The 19,649-nt window shown below is 51.9% G+C and overlaps 1 protein-coding gene across 18 annotated transcripts in view; it reads left to right on the top strand.

The window, feature by feature from the left end:
* Positions 1-19,649, top strand: part of Ptprf (protein tyrosine phosphatase receptor type F) — an 84,959-nt gene that overhangs the window by 48,016 nt on the left and 17,294 nt on the right. For 4 of the 18 annotated variants that reach the window (XM_074080353.1, XM_074080357.1, XM_074080351.1 and 1 more), the window contains 10 exons: positions 4,916-5,185; positions 6,990-7,571; positions 7,864-8,012; positions 8,475-8,619; positions 12,341-12,646; positions 13,257-13,450; positions 16,663-16,689; positions 17,999-18,116; positions 18,198-18,776; positions 19,462-19,559. In XM_074080353.1, the coding sequence (XP_073936454.1) occupies positions 4,916-5,185; positions 6,990-7,571; positions 7,864-8,012; positions 8,475-8,619; positions 12,341-12,646; positions 13,257-13,450; positions 16,663-16,689; positions 17,999-18,116; positions 18,198-18,776; positions 19,462-19,559 (2,468 nt within the window). The remainder of the gene's footprint in view (positions 1-4,915; positions 5,186-6,989; positions 7,572-7,863; positions 8,013-8,474; positions 8,620-12,340; positions 12,647-13,256; positions 13,451-16,662; positions 16,690-17,998; positions 18,117-18,197; positions 18,777-19,461; positions 19,560-19,649) is intronic. The other 14 variants (XM_020156372.2, XM_074080355.1, XM_074080352.1 and 11 more) reach the window with 9 other exon arrangements.

Genomic DNA, 19,649 nt, shown 5'->3' with positions numbered 1-19,649 from the left:
CTAAGGCTGAGACCAGCCTTGGTCTACCTCAAGGAGCTTGGTGTTCGTGGCACAGGGTGAGTGGCATCATCTTGGCTCACTGAGTAAGTCTCCTCCATTGTCATTGTTTTTCAGCCAGATTCAAATTAGGATCACCCCAATTGCCCAGGTCTTGCTGCTTGAGTCTCCCAGCCAGCCCCTACATCTGTCTGAGGGTTGGGTGTATTTGGCTTGGCAGTCAGCTAATAGTCCTGAGCTCCGTGTCAGGTGCTAGTGCTGGGCATTCAAACCCAGGTTGCTTATGCCTGCAGTGATCGAATGGTCAGCTCTAATTTAGGCCCTGTGAGAGCCTTAAAGTAGCCCAGCTTCAGCCTTATGTTGGATAAGGTCTCTTAGACACACCCTCAAGCCCATTCCAGAGTGGGCCCACTGGGGCTCTATTTTTGGCCCCAATCCTTGGAGCCAGACATCCACCTCCAGTGCTGGGCCAGCAAGGGACTAGAGGTCATTCATGTGACACAGTCTCCTGAGGAGCTCTCGTGTCTTCTAGGCTTTTGGGCTTCGGGAAAAAGCATAGCCCCCAAAATCAGACCCAAGATGCCTGGTCCCCTCTGCATCATGCTCTGTGGCTTGAGTTTCCTCCAGGAGGGAGAGGATCAAGTCAGGAGGAGAGCTCAGATATCAGCTATGAATGTACATCCATATGTACTCCTGAACTCTGGGGCATTTCAGGTACACCATTTCGCTGACCAGGCGGATCTGCCAGGACATTCAGAAAACAATCATCAGCAGACAGACCAGTCCGCAGCCGTTCCTCCCACACCCCTTCACCCACTCTCTGGGTCCTTTATCCCTTCCCTTCCCCCACCCAACCGCCCACCTTGTGGTCCCACCAAAAATAAGCACATACACAAATATTTAATGGGAAGGAGAAATGAGTTTCTAAATATTCCAGGGGGATTTGCCGGGCTGGTAATTTGTTTGGCGCTGATAATTGCATCTTACATTTTTCCAGCTTTACTTAAAACTCTGTGCTGGGTGCGCCAGCATTTAATTACTGCTCTGCATCAGCCACAAGGTTATTTATTAAAGAGTTATTTTATCTTGATACAGTGGATCCTGCCCCTTATCCCCTCCTTAATGTTGTGTTATTTTCATCAGAGAAATTTCTGCGAATGAATGCAGATTGCAGGGCTGCCTCCCCCTGCGATTAGGCTGTCATTTCACTGAATGCTGATGCCTCTGGGCGCCGCACCGCCCTATTATAGGGGGTTGTCAGTGCAAATAATTAGACTTAAAAGTTACAGCTGAAATATAATCCAGAAATGGCAGAGCCCTGTTTTGGAAATTGTCTATAAAATGTCAGCACTAAGGATGCACGGGGAACAGTAATAGACTGGCATTGTTGGAGCCTGAGATTAAACCCTAAGTGCATTTTTCCCAGCTCTAGTTTTTCCTTCCTTGCTGTTGCTTCTGTCAATAGACTGAGTCCAGGGTGAGTCCTGCTTCTTTTGGAGGCCTCGTGCTTGTGACAGCAGGAGGAGGATGGTAGGGCTGCTGTAGTGAGGCGTCAGCCACTCCTGGCTGTTGGCACGGGGTGGACTCTCCAGGCAGGTCTAAGACATAGGGTCTCATTGATACTTGGGACAACTGGAGATTGTCTCTTGCTCCTCTTCCACTCACTTTTCCTCTCTAGAAATGCTGACCTCCCTAACCCATGGAGAAGAGGCATTCCTGAAATGTGTGGTGTCCTTACGAAAGAGTAGAGATGTTGTACCTAGGATCCTCTGGGATTTAGTCCCTTGCCTTGTGCTAAGGATGACCCTAAGGGTCACATCTGACTGTACACTCACTCCTAGCCCTTGTAGTCAATCTTTCACCTGCATCTAGAAGGGGAAAAATAAAAACAAAAGCATTCTTAGCAGTTTCCACAGTACTGATAGTGGCTGGAGTTGGAGGCTTTTGAAGAAATGGCCCAGGAGATTGGCCTTTCCTCCAGGGTTGATCCATGCCTTTGGGCCTGAAGACCCTGTCCTTCAGGGACCATTTAGGAGTAAAGTCTTGTCAAGTTTTTGGGCTGCTTTGATATGGGCCCAGGGTTTATTGGCCAACCACCTTCTTTGTAATGCTAGGACTCTTGGTTCACTGGATCAGGCACCTGGGAACCTGATCTGGCCCCAGGATTCTGCATATGACCAGAGTCATACTTACAGGCTTGATCTTTCCCCTGGCACAGGCTGCCAAAATTCTGTCTTTATGCTAACTTGAGTTACATTTTCTCCTGCTGGCCTTAGCTAGCCCTGAGGTTTTTCCCCATAATCTCCTGGGTGCTCTTTTTTTTTTGCCCTGTCACCCAGGGCTCCAAAGCATTTCACCATACAGATCTGCTTTGTCTATGAAGGTAGGCATGCCTTTTCCAGTGTCAGTGTTATGTCTGTTCCTTCATCTGCAATCAAGAGGCATGGGAACTCTTGCACACAGTAATGCTTGAGTGGTTTTTCCCTTCATGCCTATTTCCATGTCCCTCCTTGGGGAGGAGATGGGGCAGCTGGCCAGGTCAGCTGAGAGGACTGGTCAGTTATGACTGCTTTTCTGTGCTGAACCTGGTCTGTGCGCAGCAGTACCTGCGTGCCTATGCTCACTTCCCAGCACTTGCCTTTTAGTCTGACTCTGGAGTACAAAGAGTGCTCATGTCCCAGGCTGGGCGGATGTCTGTGCCTCACCTTATGCCAGTTGAGTGGAGTTCTTGAAGGGGTCTCTGTTGCCATGGGGTACTTGCCAGCTGTGTCCCTGGGACCCACCTGTTCTCTTCCATGAGAACTGTAATCCTCTTCTGTGTGGACTCCTGCAATTAAGACGGGTGATAGAAATCCACTTACAGCAGTGTAAGCAGAACAAGGAGTTCTCTTGTGTTATAAAACTAAACAGTGTAGCAGCAGATTTGATGTTGGGGAGGACTGGAGCCAGGTATTTAAGCTTTGCTCTCCACTATTGAGGACTTTGTTCTTGAGTAGGTTCTGCTGTGTGTTGGAAAAGGTGGTTTCTAGCCTGTCCACACTCAGCTACACCAGCGAGAGAAAGTCAGTTTTGTTATAGTTATGCAAAGGTCTAAATGTTGTTTCTTGTTAGCCACATTTGGGTCACATACTCCATTTACCAAGAATGGCGGGAGAGATGACTCCTGTGGAGAAAGTAATGGTGCTGGGAGTGTACCAGCTCTGGCTGGTAAAGCATTTGATTTGCATTTGTGAGACCCTTGGTTGCATCTCCAGCACCCCAAAATGAGAAAAAGTGAGGGTGCCAATTCTGAGAGAAGGCAAAACCCTGGATAGATACCAGATACTATAATTCCCCACATGAGCCTGGGGTCCCACACCCAGCCTGTGAATCGATCATGGTGGCCCACTTACAGATTGCCAGTATTGTGGTTCTGTGGAAGACATGGAGTGAGGCAGTCCATGGAAGGAGTGGAAGCAGATGCTAAGCAAGGTTTCACAGGCTGGTGGAGGAGCATTTGGGAACTATGCAGGAGCTTGTCAGACCAGAAGTGACAGATTTGTGCTGTGTTCATAGAGAGTCAGTTGTCACAGCAGAGGACGACAAGGCAGGAGAACCAGTGAAGAATCCATTGCATTGACCTGGGGACAGAGAGTGGTAGGCCTGGATTTTGGTGGCAGTAACCATGTGTTTGGAGAGAAATAAGTAGATTTGAATGATACTTAGAAAGCAGCATTAACAGGACCTGGTGATTTGCTGTATGTCTCGACTCTGGTCCTCAGTTTGACCACTGTGCAGTAAGGTCCAGAGTTGGACCTAATGGTTCTCTGTAGTTGCTTCCAGCTTTGATCCTGTGATGTGGTGCTCCTGATTGGGTACTGTGGGTCATCTGCATGCCTGGGCTCCCTAGCAAGGGTCCTCAGAGAGCAGTGCTCTCATACTGCCTTTGGTCACTTAGCTTCGCTGCCTGCCTTCTCTGGCCCTGTGTGTAATGGTGCCCATGTAGGACACACCCAAGCCTCTGCTTAGCAGCTGCATGACCTGTCTGCATGCCAAGCATGCCTGAGTGTGGCTAGGTCTTGTCTGCCTTCCCCCTCTCTGCATGCTCTGAATATCTGTGCCAAGCTTGCAACTTTAGGAGTTGGTTCCAGGCTGCATCCTGGACTGAGAAAAGCTCAGGACAGCTTCTGGCCAGAGGAGTCCAAGGTGGGGGGTTGTGGTCAGGCACAGCCAATCTCCCCCATGAGACTCTGCTCACTGGCACAGAAAGCTGTCTGTTAACTGCCCTCATCATGTTACTGCCATCGTCATGCCCATCCTGCCCGCGGACCACATCCCTGGCCCGCCCAACCCCTTGTCCTGCCTAGCCCTCCTGAGAGGCAAGCCCCTCCTGAGTTCTAGGCTATACCTTGAACACAGCTGAGGTCCAGCAAGTGGCTGCTTCCTCTTCTCTTTCCCTGAGCTGTAGCCTGGAGGTTGAGGCAGTGACTCCAGAGAACGTAACCGTGTCATTCCCAGACTGACCTTCTGCCATGCCCCGAGGACCCTCACCCTAGGACCTGGATTTCTCTCACTGGTGCCCCAGCTGGTCCCCTCTGGGGAGGGGGTCAGGAGCAAGCAGGGGTGGTCACTGGAGGGACCACCTGGATTGTGGCCCTGACTAGGCCTGGACCTTGCATTGAGTCCCTCTGGATCTTGGGCAGACAGGACTTTTGTGGACCTCAGTGTCCCAGGCTGTAAAATGGGAGCTTGGTTTTGAGAGCTCTTATTTAGACGTGTTTCAGACAGTCCCTGAATTCAGAGACTACTTCTAGCCCTCATGTCTCTGAGCATGGGCTTAGCTCTGACAAGAGGGGCTTCCTGGATGAGGGGCCCCTGCCCTTCCATCCAACCTCGTGTCCTGCCCAGCCTGTGAGTGCCTCTCTCCCTCCTCCCGCAGTGCGCCGTGTGGCTCCTCGTTTCTCCATCCCTCCCAGCAGCCAGGAGGTGATGCCTGGTGGCAGCGTGAACCTGACATGTGTGGCAGTGGGTGCACCCATGCCCTATGTGAAGTGGATGATGGGGGCTGATGAGCTCACCAAGGAGGACGAGATGCCAGTTGGCCGAAATGTGCTGGAGCTCAGCAATGTTGTACGGTCTGCTAACTACACCTGTGTGGCCATCTCCTCGCTGGGTATGATAGAAGCCACAGCCCAAGTCACAGTGAAAGGTAAGTGCTCCAGGTACATGCCGTGTTGCAGAGGAATCCTAGTGCCTGTAGCAAGTGAATGGAAGCTGGCTGCTGTGGGTATTGGCAGGACTTGAGGGATCATGGGTTCCCTGACTTGGGTCCTTTGGGCTTCTAGAGGGAGGGAGGGGTTTTAATGAGAATAGCTAGCAGATATTGAGGTCCTGGGCATGAAGACATCATGGTGTTAAATTTATTGTGCTTTATTTTTTATTTTCTAAATTTATCTTGCTTTGATTTTGGGTTACTGTGGGAGATAGATATTCTTAATTCTCCGTGTTTTACAAATGAAGAAATTGAGAAAAGCTCTACTTCATTTGAAAATTGAGAAAGGCTACTTCATTTGCCCAGGTCACATAGAAGTAAATGACAGAGACTTGAACCTTGGTGGTCTGAGTCCCAGCCTCTCCGCAAGCACTTCACAGTACCAGACCCTTGGATTGAACAGCCTCCCAGTAGGAGGACATGGTGAAATAGTACCCGAGGCAGGAGGTGGATTCTCTGTGCCTAGAGTCCTGGGAATGGGTACATGTACCTAACACGTGTGTGCTAGACTTATTGGTTTTCTTGCTTCCGTTCTTGCCAGCCCCTAACTCATTCTCCATTCTGCAACTTGAATGATCTTTTTAAATGTAAACCAGGATCATGTATCTCCCCCACCTTACCCCTCTATAGGGCCAGAGATTGAACCCAGGGTGCACACACGCTGGCAAGTTGCTTTGCTACTGAGCTGTACTCCCAGCCTGGTCACTCACTTTTGAGAGACACCTAGTAGTTACTCCTGGTGTCCTTGGGGTGCAGATCAGGATCCTCACTGTGGTCCCCTATGGCTAGCTGGTCTCCACCCTCAGCATTCACCAGCTGCACAGATACACTGTTCTTAGTTTGCTTTGCTCCCTTCCATGCCCAGCCCTTCATGTTACTGCTTCATCTCCCCTCAGATCTTAGCCATATGGCACTTTCTTCCTTGATCACCTCATCCAAGGAGAGAGACTGTGGATTTTTCTGTATCATATAGCACCCTCTTCCTGGTATCCTTAACATGATTACAACCAACTCATTTATTGACTCTAACTGGAATATAAACTCCATGAGAACAGGGATGTGACTGCATGGTGTTGGCGTCATAGCCCCACTGCAGTTCCTGGCACAGAGTGAGCATTAGTAATTATTCATTGGATGATTGTGCATCTGGGATTTCTTTACCCTTAATTTGTCAGTGCTGGGATTTGAACTCAGGGCCCTGTGTTTGCTAGATAAGCACTCTTAACACTTGAGCCATGCCTACAGCAATTCACCTTCAATGTAAATGAAACCATGGGGTTTGTTGGGGTCAGCAACCCCATTGCTCTTTCTAAGCTCCAGGGTCAGTCCCTTAAGAAGCACCTTCCCCTCCCATGTCCATTACATACACTTTTCACCATGTGAGCACAGATAAGCTGCAGAATAGTCTCTGCTACCTAGTCTGGGTGCTTTCCATCTGTATGAGACCTGAAAGAACACATCACCTCTGGGTCTGTTAGGTAAGTCATGTGGGCTGATAGGAGGATCCATTGGGTGAGTCCAATGACCCAAGGTTTCCAGGAACATCGACAGGCCTGTTGTTGTGCTCCACTAGGTGCCCTCAGAAGCAACCAAAAGCTTTTTTTGGCCATTCTTCAAGATGGGATATGGGTGCCAGATAGACTGGTAGCCACATCACATATTCTTGGATGATGCCCAAGGGTAGAATTGGTTCCCAGGGTCATGACTTCAGGCAGCCTTCAGCCTTCCTCTTTGTCCCTAGCTCTACCAAAGCCTCCGACTGATCTTGTGGTGACAGAGACAACTGCCACCAGCGTCACCCTGACCTGGGACTCTGGGAATTCGGAGCCTGTGTCCTACTATGGCATCCAGTACCGTGCAGCTGGCACAGAGGGCCCCTACCAGGAGGTGGATGGTGTGGCTACTACTCGATACAGCATTGGCGGCCTCAGCCCTTTCTCAGAATATGCTTTCCGTGTGTTAGCGGTAAACAGCATTGGGCGAGGGCCACCCAGTGAAGCAGTGCGGGCGCGCACGGGTGAACAGGCGCCCTCCAGCCCTCCACGCCGTGTTCAGGCCCGCATGCTGAGTGCCAGCACCATGCTGGTACAGTGGGAACCACCTGAAGAGCCCAATGGCCTGGTGCGGGGATACCGTGTCTATTATACTCCGGACTCCCGCCGCCCCCTGAGCGCCTGGCACAAGCACAACACGGATGCAGGGCTCCTCACCACGGTGGGCAGCCTGCTGCCTGGCATCACCTACAGCCTGCGTGTACTCGCCTTCACTGCTGTGGGTGATGGCCCACCCAGCCCCACTATCCAGGTCAAGACACAGCAGGGAGGTAGGTGGGGCATGTGTCCTGGCTGGACAACTGACAGCAGAGCTGGGTAGTGCTGGGGTAGGCCAAGGCTGTAGCAGAATACCTCTTCTTCTCTTAGGCTGTGAGGTTGGACACTCAGGGAGGATGAGGGTACCATATTCTGTAGCGTGTGGTCACTTGGGATGCAGAATCAGGGAGTGAGAGTAGAGTCCTTTCCCTTTCCCCTCTTTCCCTGGATGCCCCTGCCCTTGGAAGTTTGTCAAAACTGACAGGGGTGTGTAGAGGCTGACAGAGCCTGGGGCGGGTGTTACAGTGCCAGCACAGCCCGCGGACTTCCAGGCTGAGGCCGAATCAGACACCAGGATCCAGCTCTTGTGGCTGCTGCCCCCTCAGGAGCGGATCGTCAAGTACGAACTGGTATACTGGGCAGCGGAGGATGAAGGCCAGCAGGTGAGCCATGAGGTAGGCAGGGTAGAGAGAGGAGGGGTCCTCTGTCTCTGAAGGTCTGTGATGGGTGACTCCAAGCAGGCTTTCATAGTTCTGTGGTTCATGTGAGCACAGTGTCTGGGCTCTCTCCTTGGAGCTTAGTGGTTTACATGGCCTGTATGGTTCTGTAGTCTTGGGTTCCGTGCTTGGGTTAAAGTTCCGAGGGTCTGCTCTTGAGTCTCCTGGGCTTTGTGGCTCACCTAACACTGCTAACAGTCTTGCTGTGGCCATTTATTCCCATGGCTCTGTGGCCCGTGGTCTGTGAGGCACTGTGATGCAGGCCAGGCCCTACATTTCTTGGGGAGTCCATGTGACCTTGTGATGAGCCTCCTGGAGCCACATTGGGTCCATGGAGGGCAAGTTGCAGCCCATGTGGAGAATAGTTTCTTAGTGACCTCTGAGGTCCAAGCAATCAGTGAGTGCCCCCTGCTTTTCCAGCACAAGGTGACCTTCGACCCCACCTCCTCCTACACCCTAGAGGACCTGAAGCCCGACACACTGTACCGCTTCCAGCTGGCTGCTCGCTCGGATATGGGGGTGGGTGTCTTCACCCCCACCATAGAGGCCCGCACAGCACAGTCTAGTAAGTGTCTCTGGAGGCCACTGTCTGTCACAACTGGGCTGGGACACACACACACACACACAGACATACACATACACCCATTCCCTTTGACCAGGAGGGTGGTCTTGTCTCTTGGGTCCAATATTGGACTCTGATCTGGGCTCTAAGTCTGGACCCTAAAGAAAGAACAGGTAAGTGCCCCCTAGTCTTTGTCCAGGTGGCAGCTGCCCTCCCTGCTCCTTGCCCAGCCTCTTGACCTTCTCTTTCCCCTGCATCCCACCCCTGCCCAGGTAAGTTCTGTGTCTGTGACTCATCTTTTGTCTTCCATCCCCCTCAGACTGGGTCCCACCAGTGACTTGGAAGGCCTGCCATGTCCTAGACCTGCTTTGGCTGCTATTTTCCTTCCCCATAGTCCCACATCTCATTTCCCCCATTACCCACATACTCTGCTGTGAGAGTTACATGTGAGCTGTTCTCTCTCTGAGGCTGCTGTACTCAGGGATAGATACGTGGGAACGTAGCTGTGTGATACAGCATGCTCCCACATCTGCCTGTCACTTGTGTGTTGCTGTTTTCTGCATGCATGAGACTCTGTGACAATGTGGCTGTATAGATGGAACCATCTGTGAGCCTGTGTGACCACACCTGACCACCTGACTGTAGTATTAGTATATGTGCCAGTGATCTTGGATATGGCTCCTGTGACCATGTCTGTAGCTCTTCAGAGGAAGATGACAGACTAAAAATATGTGTGTGTGTGTGTGTGTGTGTGTGTGTGTGTGTGTGTGTGTGTGAGAGAGAGAGAGAGAGAGAGAGCGAGAGAGAGTCTGGGCATGATACTGGCTGACCATCTGTGATCACATAACCACAGTTGCCCTCTGTCTGTGAGGCCCACTCATTGATTACATGGCCATGGTGTAATTGTAGCTGGGTGGTACCATATGACTAAAAAGGTGACCATAAACTTGTCAGTGTCTGTGAAGTCCGTGCGGTGTGGGACTCTGTGTGTGTGGACCACTGAAATCCAGAGTCTCCCTGTGACTTTTGCATTCATGGATTTATTCTAGACATGCACCTTCTGTGCTGGGGACCAGATTCCATAGTATAGGACTGGCAGCAGTATGTCCTCCCCACAGGGATCCTACAATGGAGTGAGGCAGGAAGTATACCTGTAATCACCCAGATGAACTTTTAGTTACGTTTGTGAAGTGGGGTAGAGGAGACGAACACAGTGGGGAGATGGTGGCACAGGAACCTCATCTGGTGAGGGGTCAGAGCTGGCTTGGGACGGTGACACACTTCACCAAGGTCTGAAGGAAGAGGTGGGAGCCAACTGAGTAAAGGAAGAGGCGGGGAACATGGTGGCCACAGGCAAGAGTCTGTAGTCCACGGTAGCTGGAGCAGCAGCCGGAGTCATGGCAGTAAGGGCCTAGGGACTGAGGGATGGCTCTGGCTGCTCTGTGAGAATGGACAGGGCAGCCAAGAAGAGTCAAGGCCAGCCAAAGACTACTGAGTAGTAGCCTTTGCAGTGTTCTGGGCAAAGGATGATCGCTCAGCTGAGCTGGTGTTAGTGGATTTGGGAGTTGTTTGGTATACCAACTAGCTAGAACTTAGTGATAGATTAAGAATGGAGGGTGAAGAGAGAGGGAAGCAGAGGTGTGTTTTGTTTCTGGTATGGGAGACCTGAGAGGTGCATATCCACTATCAGGATAGGAAATGGATGGAAGTAAGTGTAGAGAGTATGCCTGGTTTTAGGAACTCAAGTTCAACATTACGTGTGCTGCCCAAGTACTGATGCCTCCCATAGTGCCCTTGAGAAAAAAGACTGGAAATGGGAGAAAATCCAGAGCCAGAGAGTATCTTGGAGGTTGAAAGATGAAATTTCCAGGGCTGGAGTTATGGTAGAGACCTGCCTAGTGAATGTGAGGCCCTGAATTCAAACTTCAGTACCCCTATCAAGAACCAAAAGTTTTGAGAGATAGACCAGAGGCTGCTATGGAATGGCCAGGAGCAAAGGGACATTTGGCCCTCCTGCTGGGCCTAGTGAGGTGGAAGAGTAGGTCTGGATGAGAATTCTAGTGGCATGGTCGGGACTGTTTGGGAGGTTAGGAAGTAGGACAGTAAGCTCAGATGACTCCAGAAACCTATATGTAAGAACAATAGTAGCTAGATGATGTGGCACTGAGGGTGGGGTTTTCTTTTAAGGTGGGAGAGTCTTGAGTATATTTAAATGCTATTGAAGAGAGTCATTAGGAAAAAAAACAGGAAGCATGGAAAAGAAAAAGATAACTGGTAGAGTATCCAGAGGTAGAAGGCAGGGGACAGGTCAGAAATAATGGGAGCACTTGGCCTTAAACAAGGCTGCACAATTCTCCATTCTTATAATCGAATCAGTGGGTGGGTTTGGTAGCCAGAAATAGTGGGAGCTACTGTTAGAAGGCTCAGTTTTCTCTGCAAAATGGAGACAGAGTCATGTGCTGGGAGGCAAAGGAAGCTGGAGGTTTGGGGAGTGTGGAAAAGGTTGATCACATCCCAGGTAAAGTGGCAAAATGAGCTAGCAGAGAGTGGACACCAGCAGATAGCAGTGAAGGCCCAGGGGAGGCACTTGTTTCTTCTCAATGCTACCTCATTCATACTTGGTGCGTGGGCCAGGCAGGGATGGAAAGGTGAGGTGGTGAGAGAGTTTGGAGTATTAATCAGAGTGGTGAGCTAGTGAATGTTGGAGTGAAACTGAAAAGGGCAGTAAGGATTGAAGTGGATGGACAGAAGTGCTGGGGGCCTGGAGCAGTTGAGCTGGGCAAAACGTCAGGGTCTGCAGGGGAAGGTCCTAGGCCAGGTTTTGGAGGTAGGGCCATTCCCAGCAGTGGCAGTATATGGGCATGTATATAGATTATGGCCATAACTATGTGAGGAGGGGAAGCCCTGGAGAGGAGGGGCTCTGGGGCCAGTGAGTCAAGGGGCTGCTGAAGTCACCTGGGTAGGAGGTGGTGGCAGAACTTGATATGGAGAGGATACCCCTGTTTTGGTAGTGATATCCTCAGTGGGCATAGCAATATCCTTTGGGAATGTCATGGCCAAAAGACAACACACGCCTACCTCCTGATCCTCAAAAGACCAGTTGAGTGAGAACACCTCTGCTGGGTACTTTTTCTTCAAACCCCAGAGGCCATTGGCCCACTCTCTGTGTCTAGCCTCTAGTTTCTTTGTTTACCTGTGGCTCAGGCATACATACCACCTTGTCTAGGCAGACACAGGTTAAGGCAGCCTTACACCAAAAGAGCCCTGCACCTGCCTTATAGGCACAAAGCCCTGAGTTCAAACACCAGTACCACCAAAAAGAGCCCTTTTAGTCACTTGTCCTCAGAAAAGAGCAGCTGTGTTCTCAATGTTCAGATATATATCTGATAATGTTCGTTTTGTATGAGACAGCATATCATGGAAGAGATGCTGTTAGAACTGTATGTAGGCGCGCGTGCGCGCGCACGTGCGTGTGTGTGTGTGTGTGTGTGTGTGTGTGACTCTGTGTGTGTGTGTGCTAGAAAATAGAGGAGAGCCCATAGTTCAGAAGGAGTCAGGCTGTCCCAGCAACAGTGGCAGCATCCTGCCTAGAGGGACCCCAGGATAGTCATTTCAACACTTGGGGTAGCCTGCCTGGGTGATTCTCCAATCCCCTGTGACTCATTTGCCATGCTGTGATCCACACCCTCCATCTGCCTGCTTTCCCCCCATTTGTCTTCCCCAGCCCCCTCTGCCCCTCCTCAGAAGGTGACATGTGTGAGCACGGGCTCCACCACCGTCCGGGTAAGTTGGGTCCCGCCGCCGGCTGACAGCCGCAACGGCGTTATCACCCAGTACTCCGTGGCCTATGAGGCGGTGGACGGCGAGGATCGCGGGCGGCATGTGGTGGATGGCATCAGCCGCGAGCATTCCAGCTGGGACCTGGTGGGCCTGGAGAAGTGGACAGAGTACCGGGTGTGGGTGCGGGCACACACTGATGTGGGTCCCGGCCCAGAGAGCAGCCCGGTGCTAGTACGCACCGACGAGGACGGTAGGCGGCATTGGCACCAGGTGGGAGGGAGAGGGGAGCCACAGTGCCTGGGACACCAAGCTCCGGGGTCCTTTCTTCCACAAGCCCAGACAGACTTACCTGGCTCAGGTTTAATTTTCCCCAAAGGGGAAGATGGTTGCTGGAACAGCCCATGCCCATGTCCCAGCCATTGGGCTGTCTTCAAGGCAGCTGAAGCCTTAAAGGCTAGGGCCTTTAAGATTTGAGAGGTTAAGATTGGGAACGTGGGTGCAAAAGACTGTCAGAATGAGTGGGACTGCTATCTTTGGTCGACATTAGCAAGATATAGGAGAAACAACAGTAGGTTGTATTGACTTTGAGGTGGGTGGTTGAAGATGTAGTGCCTCACCACCGCTTGTTCTCCGTGTCTCCTCTCCCCATCAAGTGAGGTAACCCTGCTGAGAAGGGTTGACGGGGATGTTCCAGGGCTCTTCCATGTGGCAGGCAGAGGGTTCCTTACTAGAACAGCCACCCTAAGGAAATTACCTCAAGGCCTTTGCTGGGAGACTAGGGTGCAGAAGAAAGACCCTCCGTCCACCTGAGCCAGGATCAGTACTACCAGACTTGACTTCCCTTTCTACCTGGCCTCCAGTGCCCAGTGGACCACCACGGAAGGTAGAGGTGGAGCCTCTGAACTCAACTGCTGTGCATGTCTCCTGGAAGTTACCTGTCCCCAGCAAGCAGCATGGCCAGATACGTGGCTACCAGGTTACCTATGTGCGGCTAGAGAATGGTGAACCTCGAGGCCCACCCATCATCCAGGATGTCATGCTGGCTGAGGCCCAGGTATGCCATTGTATAGTGGTGGGTGGAAGGGTGAGCAGAGATCAGCATGTGTCACTTTGTGGAGCCCTGATCTGTTCCCTCCCTTGCCTACCTTGAGGTGCTGTAACTGCTTTTTCTGGTTGTGACACCAGCAATGCCTTGCTTTGTCAGAGGTGGGAGGGATTGGGATCAGGAAGTGGGAACTAGGTTCTAGGGTTCTCCCTTTTCTGTCTTTGTTGGGCCAACACAGACCCTGCCAGCCTCATCTATCTAGGTAGTAGTCCTAGTCTAGCAGGAGTCTCATTGGCTCAACTATTAGCACTTACAGTGCGGGGCCATCACCTTTGTAGACCTGGGCCTCCACCACCACACTATCCAGGCTCTAGTCTTATGGTTTGCAGGAAGCACATTTTGCTCCATTAGCTAGGTTCAGCCTTTGAGCTGTGCTTTCCTTCCAGGCAGTGCTGCACTATTCCCCTCCTGTCTCAGCTAGAAGCAGACAGTGACTCCTGGGCTTTTCCCCTACCCTCTTTCCAGTGGCTTAGGAAGAGCTCTGTGAATGACCAACCTGAATGTCATTCTGCTCTTGATCCCCAGGAGGTTGGCCCAGCCTCTGATAATTTATCTCAAACAAGAGCTAAGGCTGCCAGCCAGCCTCACACTTCCCAGTGGGAACTTCTGTCTTCCTGGACATGATAGTTGCATCCATGATCTTGTGGTGAAGTCCCTGGAATATTCTGGGCCCTGGTTTGCTATTTAGATGATGACCATGGGGGCTGGCAGAGTGGCTCAAGTGGTAGAGCATCTGCCTAGCAAGTGTGAGGCCCTGAGTTCAAACCCCAGTACCACCAAAAAAAAAAAACTGATGAATATAGAACATGGAATATTGAGATGTCATGTCATGTGAGTTGTGAGTGACCAGGATTACCCAGCAGGTGGGTGGCAGAATTTTCTGGACCCTTGGGAAAGGGCTGCAATTGTTCTTGTAAACCCCTCCTTGGCAGAGGCCGGTGCTGATTGAATCCCAGAGAGAGGAGTCTGGATTCCTTCCCCAATCAGCTTCTCCCCTCTCTCTGAGCTGAGAGCAAGGGTATAAGCATGAGCTCCATGTCCTATGGGCAGATAGCAGACAGACAGGAGCCTTTGCGCCTCTGGCTGGGCTCAGATCTCTAAAGCAAAATTCCTTTCTGCCTAGAGTGTGCCTTCTTCCTCCTCTGAGCATGCCCCCAGCTGAGGGATCCAGGGGTGGAGGCAGCAGGAAGTGCCTGCATTCCTTGGGCAGGTCAGGGGCTCCTCATGAAGCCTCGGTGGACACACCCACCCAGAAACATCCCGAGAATGGCTCCCTCCAGCTCCTCCCATACTAGGGAACCAGTGACACAGCTGCAGCCAGTGGTGTGCCAGGGAAGCCACTTTGGATGCCCTTTTCTGGTCTCAAGCAGTTTTAAAGGGAGCTGGGCCAAAGGATTAGGGACCCTGTCCTCTTAGCTTCGTGTCCTTGATGGGGAGTGCATCCAAACTCGGTGTTCAGGGAGGCCACTGAAGACAGAGGGTCTGCCCCTGTGGACCCTGGGGCTTGCATAATTCTGCTTTGAGCCAGTAAGAGACCAGATGGGACCTAGTCCCCACCTTGGCCGCAGGGCCCAGCTGTCCCTTGTGCTTCCCTGTCCAGGACACCACAGCCTTCTCCACCTAATAATAGTACCATCTGCTCAGCCCAAGGCCTCCGTCAGTTCAGAAAAAACCATGTGGCTTGTTCCCCCCAACCCCTAAGTATAGAGCTTAGCCTGTCTCCTCCTGTGTGGCCTCCTGTCTCTTTTTGTCCCTTTCTCACAGTCTCTTTCTCCTCATTGCTCTGATTTTTGTCTAGCTCAGCCTCTTCTCTCTCCTCTCTCCTTCCCTCCTCTCCCTGTCATCCCACTGAGCCCTTCCTTGACCCCTTCTCTTTCTCCCTCTATCTCTCCATTTTATTCCCTTTCTCTGTCTTTTCTGTCTCTCTTGCTGTGGACTCATGAGATGTACCATGTGAGAACCCCATGTCCTGTTTGGACAGCCCATGCCTTCCCATTAAGCAAGGAAACACAAACAGCTGGGTCCAACCCCACCCTGCAAAATGGCCATTGTTGTTACCTGTCTGACCTCTTTCCATATTCTGTTCCAAAGACTTTGTGACAGCTTGCCAGAGCAGGAGGAACTTTAGGCCACTCTAACACTGGGGCTAGTGGACAGAGGCCAACAGACTTCTGTGAGGACCCCCAAGGCACTTATAGCTTAGAGATGTCATGACCTCCATAGCCAGAGGGTTTTGGAATGGAGGCCTCAGTCCTTTCACCCTCTTGTACACCTGCGCAGACTAGTGGCCTAAAGAATTTCCACTGCCAGCTGTGAAACTGGCCTTCCTGCTTTAATTTTCAGACACCACAGGAGGAAGCAGAGGCATAGGTGGCATCCCCATGGCTATAAGGCAAGGCCCAGCTCTAAGCTGGTACTCACTGCCTTTCTGATCTTGTGATCAGCCTACCCCAGCCCAGTTTTTATGTTCTCAGACTTTGTTCATGCCCAGAGGACTATGTTTTGCTTTCACAAATAGGATTTTTTTTTTTTATTTTTGTTTTTGGGGTACATTGTGACATTCACAGCATTTCTTACAATTTATCATAGTCGAATTCACCCCCATCATTCTTCTTCTCTTTTTTTTTTTTTTTTTTTTTGAGATTAGGGTCCTGCTATGTAGCCCAGGCTGGGCTTGAACTCATGATCCTCCTGCCTCAGCATCCCGAGTACTGAGATTATAGACCTGTACCACCACACTCAGCTCCAACTGGGATACTTTTGAGACTAGAAGGAGACACTGAATAATCATACCAAGACAAGCATATGCCAGGACTATCCCAAAGCAGGGTGTGGTTACCCCATTATCCCTCTACTTGAGTGATTGAGCCCATCCCCACATTTGGCAGCCTCTCCTAGTGAACCCCTCCACCTGGGGTTCTCTGACCCTCTAATGCAGCCTGCTCTCTCCCTTCAGGCTGTCTGTCCTCCAGGTCTCTCTACCTTCCTTGGCCCTGTGCTCTGTGAAGCTGGAACTCTTTGAGTGGGTAGTGGCCCTGGGCTACTACCCCTGTGGGTACTTCAGAATCCCAAGCCTTCCATCTGTTCTCCCTGGGTCAGGCCCTTCCAGGCCAGAGTCTTTCACCATCCTGTCTCCCTTTCTCTCCCTTTCCTGCGGTCAGTGGCGGCCAGAGGAGTCCGAGGACTATGTAAGTAACAGGTGTGCGAGCGCGGGCAAGATTGGGTCAGGCTGGGCTCATGGGACACTCCCCCTCTCCCAGCCTGTGCTGCCAAGATCCATGGGCATCAGCCACATCCAGAGAAAATTGGCGTTTAGATGCAAGCACCAGGCTGAGCAGTGATTGGCATTTCTTCTAATCCTAACTCCTCACCTATCGAGCAGCAATTTGAGGCCAGTGTTCGTGATCGACCGGATCCTGGCCCCTGCTCTGGCCAGACAGGGATGGAGTTCAATCCAATCTTGATCGTTAGGCCTTATTGATTCCTGGAGTGAAAAATCACCTGCTCAGGGCCCAGGCTGGGAGAAGATCTAGGGAGCTGGGTCTGGCACTGGTACTGCTGGAACCCCAGCCCTGGGAGACCCTCCAGCTGGGGCAGGAGGGGGCCTGAAAGGGGTGACTGTGTGGGCAGCTACAGTCACCCTACACAAGGCTCAGAGCTGGAGGGACACCAGGGTTGCTGGTGACAGCCCTGTTCCCACTGCACGGTGGTCCTCTCCTTTCTTCCTCCTCTTCTCTTTGTGTGGTGTGGCTTGGCCTCCCATGGTATTTCTCCGCATGTCCAGAATGATGCCTTTGCTGGAGATGGGTATATGGGTAGGATCTGCCAAGGCAAGGGAAATGCCCTGGTTGGTTGCTTAGGCGTCAGTGGGAACAGATGTATTCCCCAGGTGTGTGGGGGGGGTTTCCTTACTCTCTTCCTGTCTTTCTGTACTCCATCCTGATTTCAGGAGGTATTGCCAGGTATAGATGTCACAGAGTCACTGGCCTAGATGGGGTCACACAAACCTATAGTATGGAGCCTTGGCCCTCTCCTCCACCCTGCCCTGGTGTGCATTTGCATTAGTGTCCATAAGTGGCCCTGTGCCTGCTAATGGAAGAGTTGCTGTAGTCTGAGTGCATGTACATGCCAAGAGGCATGCGAGGTGTTGGGTGCGTGGGAGGCTCTGTGCCTTGTGTACGTGTGTGTGCAGAGACTTCATGGGATGTCATTCACAGCACAATGGAGTGAGGGAAACAGTGTGGCTCTTTGTTCTTATCTGAAAGGAAGAATAAGCTGTCTGCCCCAGGCATGGGACTTCTGGGATGGGCAGAATCTTTTCAGCCCACATCTCACCTGGCTGCCCTGCCACCAGCAGAGTCAGGCATTGTACAGCTCACCTCCCAAGACCCCTAGTCCTGTGTACCTGGGGGCTCCTTGGGCCAGGGTCCTGAGATGGCTGACAGTCTAGTCTCTTCCTGCACTACATGATGGGAACTGCCCTTCCTCTTCCCTCAGGAAACCACCATCAGTGGCCTCACCCCAGAGACCACCTACTCCATTACTGTCGCTGCCTATACTACCAAGGGAGATGGTGCCCGAAGCAAGCCCAAAATTGTTACAACGACAGGGGCAGGTGAGTGAGGGGTCAGGGACAGAACTAAGGGTGGGCAGCAGGGAAGGCAGCCCAGCCAGAGCCCAGTGCGTGGTTGTTTAGTCCCAGGCCGACCCACCATGATGGTCAGCACCACAGCCATGAACACTGCGCTGCTTCAGTGGCACCCACCCAAGGAGCTTCCTGGTGAGCTTCTGGGCTACCGGCTACAGTATCGCCGGGCCGATGAGGTACGGCCTACCACCATAGATTTTGGCAAGGACGACCAGCACTTTACTGTCACTGGCCTGCACAGAGGGACGACCTACATCTTTTGGCTTGCTGCCAAGAACCGGGCTGGCCCAGGTGAAGAATTCGAGAAGGAGATCACAACCCCTGAGGACGTGCCCAGTGGCTTCCCCCAAAACCTGCGAGTGACAGGACTGACCACATCTACCACAGAACTGGCCTGGGACCCACCAGTGCTGGCAGAAAGGAATGGGCGCATCACCAACTACACTGTGGTATACCGTGACATCAACAGCCAGCAGGAGTTGCAGAATGTCACAACTGACACCCATCTTGTACTCTCTGGCCTCAAGCCAGACACCACTTACGATGTCAAGGTTCGCGCACATACCAGCAAAGGTGCTGGCCCGCTCAGCCCCAGCATCCAGTCCCGGACCATGCCCGTGGAGCAAGGTGTGTGCTGCAGGCATGGAAGTGCCTGCCCTAACATGGCTGCAGTTGGGGACCTCTGTTCTCCTTGACCCACTGACCTCTGGCACCTGTGATCCACTAGCCTCTGCTATGTGACTCTTCAATCTCTCATGACCGTGACCAGTAACCTCTAGTGAACAGGCACCACGCTCTTGGGTGTGTGACCCCTGACCTCTGTTGACCTTGACCTACTGACCTTCGTGACCTTCTAGTCTCTTGTGACCTTGACCTACTGATCTCTTGACTGCATCACCATTCTCAGGTGTGCAACCTACTTACTGATCTTTGGTGTGTGGCACTAATCTTTTGGGACTGTGACCCACTGGCCTCTAGTGAATATACTCCACCCTGCTGTGGGATATGGCCATGTGCTGCTCCACTGACTTCTGGCTATTCTGACCTGCTTTCTGTGAGCTAAGCTTTCATCCACGCTCTTCTGGAGATTCTGGCCATGGGTGCTGAAGCATTCCTGTTCAGTGCTCACTGTGGAAGAGCTTGGGCTGGGAGTTGGACTATGATTTCAGGCTGTCTGGGAGTGGGGTGCTTGGTTCTTTGCAGCAATTCCTAAATCCACTGTGACCCAGCCAAGTGTGTCATCCATCCTCTGGCCAATTCAGCCCACCTCAGCTAGCCAATCAGAAGTGATTCCCTCCTTATGCTTCCACAGTGTTTGCCAAGAACTTCCGTGTGGCAGCTGCAATGAAGACGTCTGTGCTGCTCAGCTGGGAGGTCCCTGACTCCTACAAATCAGCTGTACCCTTTAAGGTGGGTGAGGATTATGGCTAGCCCAGACCAACACACACATGGGTCTGCTACGTGCTATCATTTCACCAACCCGCATGTGCATGTGTCAGT

Source organism: Castor canadensis, chromosome 7 (assembly GCF_047511655.1).
Source record: "Castor canadensis chromosome 7, mCasCan1.hap1v2, whole genome shotgun sequence".
Lineage (NCBI taxonomy): Eukaryota > Metazoa > Chordata > Mammalia > Rodentia > Castoridae > Castor > Castor canadensis.
This window is presented reverse-complemented; position numbering and strand designations above follow the sequence as displayed.